Below are 10804 nucleotides of genomic sequence, written 5' to 3' on the forward strand. Positions count from 1 at the left end.
GTTGGAATATTCCATATGAGTTCAACGAATCTGACCTCAGAATAAGTATGCAGCAGATCCAGATGTTTCTGAATGAATATGAAGAAATCCCATTTGAAGCTCTGACCTATCTAACAGGTACATGCACTACATCCTCTCCTGTGTTGACTTTGCTGGGCACTTTCAGCTGGTACAGTGACAAACTCGTGAGTTCCTGACAAATCAAGTGGATTCCACTCAGGTTTATTTTCTTGGCCCTCCACATACAATTGGTTGTTATTGGTGGATGCTGGAGTTGAACTGTCCTTGGAGTTGGATCCCAAACCCTCAGTTGCTGTTTTGACTTGTATATAGGTAGAAGAATTACTAATGGCCCAGCAAACCTTCTGGTCTTTGCTTCATTTACATCAAGTAAAAATGTCGATGGCCTCTGATTCACCTTTGCTGATCAATGTGAGCCTGACACAGTAAACTTTGGCAGTTTACCAGAGGATGTGATAATAGTCATGAGTTTTAAAGCAGGAGGTGTTGAGCTGTGTAAATAACTTGGTTGCTGTGGCTATTCAGTAAGATAAGATGCTTTTTGGCACCTCCTTTGTCAGCCTTGTCATTCCTTATTTTTGTTTATAGATCTGGAGCTTTGGAGCTTCAGTGTACCAAACTTACACATTATTGCAAAACAGTTTTTATTTGTTCATTTAGTTTCAGTTTTTTTGTCCTTGTTTTCTTTGTCCTTTCCCAGGGGAGTGTAACTATGGAGGTAGAGTGACAGATGATAAAGACAGGCGTCTTCTCCTGTCCCTTCTGTCCATAGTCTATAACAAGGATATAGAGCAGGACAAATACATGCTCTCAGCTGGAGGTGACTACTACATACCACCACATGGCCCATATGAGGTGAGAAGAAAATAGGTGTAAATTCTCTCTGAATTTTTGGGAAGGAACTTACCTACACTATACTTTGATATGCTGAATACAACAAATTGAAAATAAACCCCATAAGATCACAAAGCCAGGCCAGAACATATCTAATGTATGAAATATGAATCTGGTATTTAATATCTACCACACCCCAATGGGGACATAGTGACCATCTAATATTCTGCCATTTGTTGATGCAAAGAGCCACCCCTGTGCAGGTTTCCAGTACAGTCCTAGATAGTCAGTAGGAAGCTACAGGAATTCATAGGGTACTTCTGTACCCTCTTGCACCACTTTTGCCTTGAAAGCAGTGGTCAGGAGGAAGAGGTGGAATGACAGGTATATACTCAGTTTTCATCCCCTTTTTCCCTTTTAACAACTGCATAAAGATAACAAATGTGCTCAAATCCCACCTATTTGTGTAGCCCACAGTTGTAGGGGTGACACATACAGCATCCTACCCTGTTCTGTGACTGCTGCCAGCACTCCTTGGATATTTCTAATGTACTTTCCTTTTTCTTGCCACTTACATGAGGGTGGTAATAACAAATCCTCCATAAGTCTCTGAATCACTCAAAACTTTTATATTTATCTCTGTGGATTGTGTAAGTCAGTCCCTGGATATGTTTAACAGGGAACTACTGTGTTTGGTTGTAAATGGGAAGGTTCTGTCCAAGTTGGATATACCAAGTGTTTATGAATTTTGCATTGTGTGATGTCTGGTATCTGAATGTTTGCTTTACAGTCTTACATTGAATACATACGAAGTTTACCAATTATAACACATCCTGAAGTGTTTGGACTTCATGAAAACGCAGACATCACCAAGGATAACCAGGAGACTAACCAGCTTTTCCATGGAGTGCTCCTGACTTTGCCTAGGCAAGCAGGGGGAGGTGGCAAGTCCCCTCAGGTAACTGGGGAAGAAAGATGAACTTACACTCTGGAAAGGTGCCCTTTCCTGTCATCTCTAGGCAATTGTTAAACTATGACATTTAATTCCAGTCTGCAAATTCTAATGATGGAAATTCATGCACTGCCTGACTTCATCCAGCACTGGTTGTATGACCATCCCTGCTATTCTCACTAGGGAACAGAGTCCAGAGTGCCAGGAAATTAGATCAAGTCATTCAGCCATCAGGCAAGGCGTATAAGCCCATTGGAGGCAGAAGTTGTCTTCCTGGTGAAGTCTGTGCTACAATGTCTGTTATTACTCATTGAATGCTGGGTTTTTGAGATGTGATTTTTTGCTTCCCCTTTGCTGCTTCACTTTCTACAGTCCCAAACACGTCACTGTGTTTGAGGCTTATGTGGCACAAAGGGGGGGGCAGTTTGACAGGATGGACACAGACCTCCCTGTCATCCTCCCCTCTGTGGGACTTGGTTGTGAAGGTGCTGGGAATTTCTTCATCATGTCCTGGCAACTCAAGCCAAATCCATGCCCCTTTGAGATATAGATAAATGACATTTCAAGCCTCTCAGATTTGACATCCTATATTTTACACACAAGTGGATTCTTGAAAAGTGGAATTAATGGAGCCTCATATCTGCAGGGTTGTCTAAAGACAATGTTCTCTGATGTCTAAGATGCTGTAAGTGAAGCTTCTTTCCTGGCTGGGGTATTTGTGTGGTCTTCCCATAATTTCCCCCATGCTGCATGCTTTGTCTTTTCCTTCATTGTGGCAGTAATAGGATTATACTTGTCTGCCCTTCTGCCAATTTCCTTAGAAGTCACATAAAACCTTTTTGAAAATAAAACCAAAATTGCTAACAAATTTAAATGTATTGAGAAGGAAAAAGGAGCCGGCAGGCACATGTGGAGACTGGCAGACAGGATAATGCTCAAAGCAAGTAAGAGCATGTAAGCACTATATCTCTAGAAAAATGGACTAAAATAGCTATGTGGTTGTGCAGAAAAAAATACAAAATCTATAGTATTTTGTGGAATTTATTCAATAAAAATATGGGGGGTGGAAAAAGGAATATTCCTTATTCACTGCAAACTTGTGATTTCAGGAAATTGTTGAAGATTTGGCACAGGACATCCTATCCAAATTACCAAGTAGCTATGACATGGAAGAGGTTATGAAGGCATACCCAGTACTTTATGAAGAGTCCATGAATACAGTTCTCAGGCAAGAACTAATTCGATTTAACAGGTAAGGCTCAGTGTTTTGTGTAGTACTGCCAATACCGAAATATGCTTGTGTTCATCAGTACAGGCCTTAAACAGTTGTAAGCTTTTACAAGACAGTTTTTTTAACATGTTATATTCTGCTTTGGGTGAATCTTTTAAAAAGACTTGAAAGCTGCAGCTGAGTACCTGAATATAGAAACTGTACATGTATTCTTGGGAATATGAACTTAAATCAGATTTGAGCTTGTTGTGACAAGGTAAGGCAGCCTACTTTATTCTTTGTCAGTGATAGCCAATATTCACAGCACACTATGTCAGTGTTACAAGCTTTAAACCTCTGGCCCCTAATTTTTCCTTGTTTAGAGTGGAAGTTTTCATTGTCTTTTATTTCTCTGTGTGTGTTTTTTCTTTGTTTGCTTTTCTAAAGTTAAGTAAATGTTGTGATAACTACAGGTGAGAGAAGGAATTTCTGACAGGACATTGATGACAGTTTCTTTGTTTCAATCTGAAGGCTGACTGAAGTTGTTCGGAGCAGCCTCATTAATATAGGCAAAGCCATTAAAGGCCAAGTGTTGATGTCTTCTGAACTTGAAGATGTTTTCAACAGCATGCTAGTGGGAAAAGTGCCATCAATGTGGGCTGCCAAATCCTATCCATCACTGAAACCACTGGGAAGTTACGTGTCCGATCTCCTCTGTCGTTTGGTCTTCTTCCAGGTATGCTGAGCTGGACTGACAGGGTGCTGTAGTTGAAAGCTGAGTGGGTACAATGTGTATCAGTGCTGTCCTCACTCAGCAGTACTCTGAGAGCTCCAGGTTGTGAACTACTCACACATACACTGCATTAAAAGCACTGGAATTAGCTGGGCAATTGCTCAGCAGGGTGAGTTTGGAGTATAATCCCTGGGTGCTAATCCAGTGCTGCTTTTGATAGTTCCCATTTTTCTATTTCTAGAAGATTCATTTTAATTGGCATTGATGTCTTAACAACTTCCCTGCTCAAAGGGAACTGGGTGTGAGAATGCTTTGGAAACAGTGCATAGCAGGCACTATTAAATTTTATATATGTGACTGTAAATCTCTTCTCTTTCAATTTGAACAAAAAGTGACACTACTTCCAGACACTTTTTGAACAGCTGTTTTGTTCTGAACTCACCCTTCCATTATTTGTCTTGCTCTCACAGCACATCCTTTTTCTGGTGAATTGGCACAGTGAAGACACAACTGTACTTTTTTTCTTACATTTGTTTTTTCTCTCCATATTCAGGATTGGGTCGACAATGGGCCACCCACAGTCTTTTGGCTCTCAGGATTCTTCTTCACTCAGTCTTTTTTGACCGGTGTTTTACAAAACTATGCCAGAAAATACACCATCCCAATTGACCACATTGGATTTGAATTTGAGGTAAGACAAATGCAGAAGAATTTTGGTTTTCTTGAACAGCTTGAAACATGTTATAGGGCAGCAAGAAATAGTCTTCAGATGAAAAGAGATTTTATTTAAAGGAGAAATTTCAGACTATCACTTACAGGATTTAATATGCTACAGGTAAAAACAAAATCAAGCAATGGTTTAATCATTTTAGGTGATGAAGGAGGAGCACACAATGGAGAAAGTGCCACAAGATGGGGCTTATGTGAGAGGCCTTTTTTTAGAAGGTGCACGATGGGATAGAGAATCCTCATTAATTGGAGAATCACTACCAAAAATCCTTTATGATCCTTTGCCCATAATCTGGCTGAAACCTGGAGAAAGTTCCAAATTTCTTCATATGGACATCTATTCGTGCCCTGTATACAAGACAAGCGCAAGAAGAGGTGTCTTATCCACCACTGGCCACTCAACCAACTATGTTCTCTCCATTGAACTCCCTTCAGACAAGCCCCAAAAACACTGGATAAATCGAGGTGTGGCAGCTCTGTGCCAGCTGGATGACTGAGAGGATCCAAGTCAAAACACATTTTGTTATTGTAAAGATATACTTTACTCCTCAATGGCTGCATGGTTTGTTTTTTTTATGAAATTGGGCCTAAAGAGTTTTGATGCTGATTTTAATGGGAATCTACTTCACAGCTCCTGCAAATAAGACTCTGTGGATTTGCCAGCCACTCCTGTGTCTCAGGAGTATGTAGGGCAAGGAGGGAGGAGGTGAGAATATTCTGTTGTCAACATATAAAATCAATCCTCATCTAGAATGAACTGCCAGAGCTATATCATAAAACTATAGTCATTCCTCGATGATGTGTCTCAGAATTTCCATGGAAAACGTCTAGACAGCACATGTATGGGGAGCCTGCCATTTCTCAGAACAGTATGCTTGTCTCATAATTTTTTAACTTTTTTTTTTTTAATTTCATTATGATTTTACTGCATATCCCAGGTACCTGACAAAAGGAACTGTTTCCTTTCTCCCATAGTCTTACTTTACTTCCTTCCAGTCAGCAGCCAAGCCCCACACAGCCACTAATTACCCCCCACAGCAGTCAGGGAGAGAACTGAAAGGGTAAAAGGGAGAGAACTCTTGAGTTGAGATAAAGGCAGTTAAATAGGAAAATCAAAAGCCATGTACACATGCAAAGCAAAAAAAAAAGGAATCGATTCGCTGCTTCCCATGGGCAGGCAGGTGTTCAGCCACTGAGCCCTGCTCAGCAATAACAAAAACATTTCTATATTATCAATCCTGTGCTCAGCACAAATCCAAAACACAGCTCCATGCCAGCCACTGCGAGGAAAATTAACTCTATCCCAGCCAAACCCAGCACACTTCCTCATCCTGCTCACTTGCATATTGGGCTAATGAGCGCCTGAAATTTTGTACTTGTTTAAGCCCTTTCATCAGAGAAGCTCAAAGTAGCTTGCAAGCATTAATTAAAAATAAAATAGCCTGAACATCTTCAAAGAGCTGTACAGTCATTAACTAAACCCCACAGCATGCCAAGAAGGTTCTAAAGAAGCATCATTAGACTTGTTGTGTACATGGTACAAGAGAAACACAAAGATCAAGGCAGACATTTAAGAAAACACACACTGCATAAATATCCACTAATTTGGGGTCATGTACTTTTTTCATTCCCAGATTGTAGCATTTTAATGACTTGCTCAAGGCCTCACAAAGTCAGAGATGCAGCCATCATTCAGCAATTCCCAGTATCCTGCTACAAGCATTAAGGGATGCTGCTGCAACTCTTTAAAACATAAAGTTCTTGTCAGAGGAATTTATCTGCTGTGTTGTGCTTAGCTGTGACAGGTGACAACAGTGTTCATTATTGTTTTATTAACCATTGGCTTGTTTTATACAGATATTCATAAAATAGTAACTGTTAAGAATGGTAAGCCAGGAGTGTTAAGGGTATGTTGTGCAGTGCTGCTCTGCACAGAGATGCACACAGGGAAACACACACACAGGTAAACAGTATCTTCATGGAGCACATTTGATGCCTCATTAACAGTACAGTGTGCAGGTATTTGGTGCATCATTATTGTTACATGGTGACTAAGGCAAAGGTGTCAGGCCAGTTCACTTCATGGATGTTTGTTTTAATAAAAGGGACAGATGTGCAGGTGTTTCAAATTACTGACAGGAAGCAACTACTCTTAGACTTAGACTTAGACTAAATGATATTTGGCACTTATAGCAAAACAAAACTTGTTTATGAATGCTACAGCACAGCTATCCAAATAGAGAACAATTTTTAAGAAGAGAATCGTGTTTCAGCAAATCTATAAATAAATTAATTAAAATTGGTCCTTTACATTTTTTTTTCTTAGGCTTCTTCTTGCTAGTATTGCAAACACAGTCCTCTAAATTAAGCCATTAAAAAAAAAAGTCAGATTTGCAACCTAAATTATATTTTATGGACATCAATTACTTTTAAACTGTTGGAAATCTGTGTCATAGCTTGCCACGTGGGTTTCTTGTTAACACCTTTTTGTGAACAGTAATTGATAGTTTATTAAATGACACACTTGTGGTTCTTGTGAACTTATAGTGACTTTGCTACTGCAAGTGTGCAATGTCCTTGTTACCGTGTGGTTTTCTAAATGCTTCCTCTGTGTTGACGTTTAGTTTGGATATGAAGGCATCTCTTGGAATGTAATTAAAGATGTATTTCAAGCTTTTGTAGATGTGACCAAAAATATATAGATAAGAGTCCGTAAAGGAGGGTTTGTGCATCTGTTGCTTGCCCCTTTGCCAGGGATCAGGCATGGCTGAGTGGCTTTAGCTGATGATTACTGCAGGATGTGATTTCCTGGGCTGCCTTCCCTGTTTGAGAAAAAGTAATGAAATTTACTGTCAAGGGATATCTGTCTTAGAGATATTTTTCTGTGGTTCTTTGAAATGAGCTTCTCAACCTTATTTCCTGAGCATTGTCTAGACCTTCCTGGAGAATGATAAGCTGGCTAAACGTTAGAATTCACCAACTTTCTTGGCTGAGATGCATTTTAAGAAAGACAACTCAGCTGCCAGTTGGACATGATAAAAATGTGAAAAATTTTTGGACAAAGTGCCTTATAACAGTAGTATTAGAATTCTGGCTTTACAGGTTTAGTATTTCCATTTCTTAATTAGAAGCACTCATTAAATAAACCACAAAAACCGCCTGTAATTACAGCAAACCATAGATTCACAGCCTTGCTAATAACTCAAAGCAGATGGAAAAAAATGTAGTATACAGACATTATGGAGTAAGAGATATTTCTGCCTTAGCAGAGAAAGATTTTCAGCTAGGGGTGCTGTAATACAGATAGGTTTGTACATTTTCTTAGGAGATTGAAACCTTTCTCTTATCTGTGCAAATAACCATTTCAGAAAGTACTGTCTCTGTTGATTTTAACGTTGTTGGGCTGTTAAAAGGAAAATTATACAATGAAAAAGCAAAAGACCATGCAAAGGCCCCAAATTCTTCTACTTATAGCTAGAATGTTTTGCCTAGTAGGATTAGAAAAATCAGTGAAAGTTGCAGGTCTCAGCTCTAATTAGCATTCTTGAAAATGAATTTATAGGTATGATCAAATAAGTGACCTGTGGATAAAACGTGGATGTTACTGATATAATTTCTGGTGGATACATAGCAGGGCCCCAAGAGAGTGAGGTCCAGGTTGCCTTATTTTCTCCAGATCTAAAAGGTATTACAAGAAGAAACTTGTATTAGTAGGGAGATAGATCAGATAACCTAATCCATCTTAACATGTTTCAGTGCTGTAATGCTTCCCTTGGGTTGCTGCTGCAGCATAATGAGGTTTTCCTCACCCCCAGACAATGCTGAGGGATACATCCAGCAAGCAGGTGCCAAGTGCATCTTCCTAAATGATTGTGTGCTTGCTAATGTTAGTCATAAGTGCATGGCTTCATAAATTGCAACCTTACTAGTGATGGATTTAGGGACAGAACATTCAGAAAGGAGGTGTTATTTAGATATTCAAGACCAGATATCATGTCAACAAATTATTACTGCAATTTATTGCCTACCAGTTAGCTTTGCAGGAGAGTTCATGCAACTAACTCAGGGTTTTTATTTCTAAAAAATATAAAGTTAATGTAATCTTTTCTTCTAAATCATGCTAAAGCATCTCCTGACTACTGTGATAAATTAGAAAGAGACGGTATTTACTGGTAGGGGAATAAGAGAAAGTTCAGGAAGTACAGGACAGAGTGTACACGGACTGGTTGAATCCAGTGCATTATAAATTCTGCAGAACTCAGAGGCATTTTAGGACAACATCTTTTTGCAAGTAAAATTAATGTGTAGGAATGACATATTGGGCAGTCATTGGGATACTTCTTGACAGAAGCTGTACAGTCCTTGGCATTTAATACAAGAGTACCGGTTGAGATGTTTGCTGACCTGCTGCACTGAGTTGCAGATGAATTTTTTTTTTTTTATAAAACTCACTCAAAATGGTTTGACCTCCAAAACAAAGGACTCCAGTTAAGGCAGATTCTCCTTTCCATACAGAGTTTAACTTAAGCTGCAAAATAAAGGTTTTTCTCTCCAGACTTGACAAAAGTGCTGATCTAGTCCTTCCTTTAGCAGAACAGCCTGAGGTTTCAACAAATCTTAGTCTTTGCTTTCTGGTGCTGGAGAGTAATGAGGATGAGGCACTAGTTAATAATTTTTCCAACACTTATTTTGAAAAATCATTAGGCTTTCTAGCATTTTAAGGCATCTCAAATAATGTGATGCTGTCACTACAGTTCAACTTGCTGGCTTCTCAGTTAAGCAGTAACTCATTTGAGTTATCAAGGCTATTTGATCCTTTTTAAAATTGCTTGTTTGTATTTTCCTTCAGTAGTAAACTCAAACTCATGTTGTTATTTCAATTTGGTGTAAATCTTCTGTGATTTTAGGGATGTTTTTTTGAAATAATCTAAATCTTATGGTATGTGCTTAGGAAAGAGTTGTGACTATAACAGAGACAGTAAATTCAGACTGCTTGTTTACAAAGCTGTTTATTCACCCGATGTGTCACAGCATCAGCACCTTCATTAACCACAGGAATTTTAACAATTCAAAAGATTCAAATGATACTTAAATGGCAAAAAGGGAGCTTAAACTTCCATTCAAACCCCTTGTCTCTGCACATTTTGATTTGGCTCAGTTGACACATGCCTACAGTGGTGTATCAGAATGAGGGTAGGAAAAGACTGTATTTGGACTTCTTTCAGTGAAGGATTAAGCACTGTGTATAATCATGTTATTTTTTTACTCTCTTTATTCCATCCCCCTTTTCCTAGGCTAAAGGACTTCTGTGTCTTCCTGACAGCACTAAATTTGCAAAGATCCCACTGACAGGCAGAACAATGGCATTTTACCTATTACTTCCCACATGTGGCATCCAGGAAATAACTATATGGAAATAGATACCTTTGTGGACTGGAGCCATGAAGGGCAGTGAGAAATTGGGCCAGCCAGTACCTGTCATGCTGATTCACTCCTGTTATTGTTTCCTTGTACTTTCTCATCTGCTTGTGCTTTTTTTCACTCTTAGGAGTGCATTCCTGGGGGAGGGACTGTCAGTCTGTTCTGCACATGACCAGTTCTCACTTACTTTTCAGGTTGACAAGAATATTTCTTTGTCATTGTCTATTAGAGCTGGGAGAGTTTAGGATGAATTGGAGATCTCAGAAGAGGAGATTTCACTGATTTCCCCCACTTTAACAGGAAATCATACACACTGCATTTTTAAAATTTGCTTTTTTTTGCCACTGTTAACTTTGGGCTAGAATAGGTTTTCCTTAAAGCTCTGTGGACTGTGCTTAGGTAGTATCCAGTACAGTGTGGCTCTTGTCCACAGCTTGGTCTCATTGGCACTTTCAGCCTGAGGGATGAAAGCTTCCCCCAGCTTTCCTGAAGGACAGCCTGGTAAAGTCAGAGGACTGAAAATGAGGCAAAGTAATTGACGGCCAGTGAGAGGAAAATTCATTTAATTTTAATTCCATTCAAGAGGCACCTGTAAAACAGAAATACCCCTCAAACTTTAGAGACTTGTAGATACTTCCTTTTACTAAAGTTGGGGTTCTGTCCATAATCTAAGAGTTAAAACCTCACACTAAAGTTAAAATAATTGTTGAGAAAGTCCCCATGGTGATTATGCTGCAAGACTGACCATGTGAAAACATAGTCCTCACACCAAAGCATCCTAAGCTTGTTTCCATAGTGATACTCGTGATACTCTGAAGGGAGAGTCCATACATGGGAACCTAAGGAACCCAACACTGGAATGTTTTACTCAGAGTTGTGTAATGGCATTCCAAACTTTGCATTT

The 10804-nt window shown here is 39.3% G+C and overlaps 1 protein-coding gene across 1 annotated transcript in view; it reads left to right on the forward strand.

Annotated features, from left to right (window-relative positions):
* The window catches only part of DNAH3 (dynein axonemal heavy chain 3), a 53886-nt gene extending 48858 nt beyond the window's left edge, over positions 1-5028 (forward strand). The window contains exons 56-62 of the mRNA XM_051803978.1: positions 1-117; positions 722-876; positions 1646-1813; positions 2917-3059; positions 3549-3753; positions 4304-4441; positions 4623-5028. Coding sequence (XP_051659938.1) covers positions 1-117; positions 722-876; positions 1646-1813; positions 2917-3059; positions 3549-3753; positions 4304-4441; positions 4623-4976 — 1280 coding nt within the window. The 3' untranslated portion in view covers positions 4977-5028. The remainder of the gene's footprint in view (positions 118-721; positions 877-1645; positions 1814-2916; positions 3060-3548; positions 3754-4303; positions 4442-4622) is intronic.
* The last annotated feature ends 5776 nt before the right edge of the window (positions 5029-10804 follow it).

Source organism: Manacus candei, unplaced genomic scaffold (genome assembly GCF_025592945.1).
Source record: "Manacus candei isolate 608988 ecotype Guabito, Panama unplaced genomic scaffold, ASM2559294v1 h1tg000002l, whole genome shotgun sequence".
In the NCBI taxonomy this organism is placed as follows: domain Eukaryota; kingdom Metazoa; phylum Chordata; class Aves; order Passeriformes; family Pipridae; genus Manacus; species Manacus candei.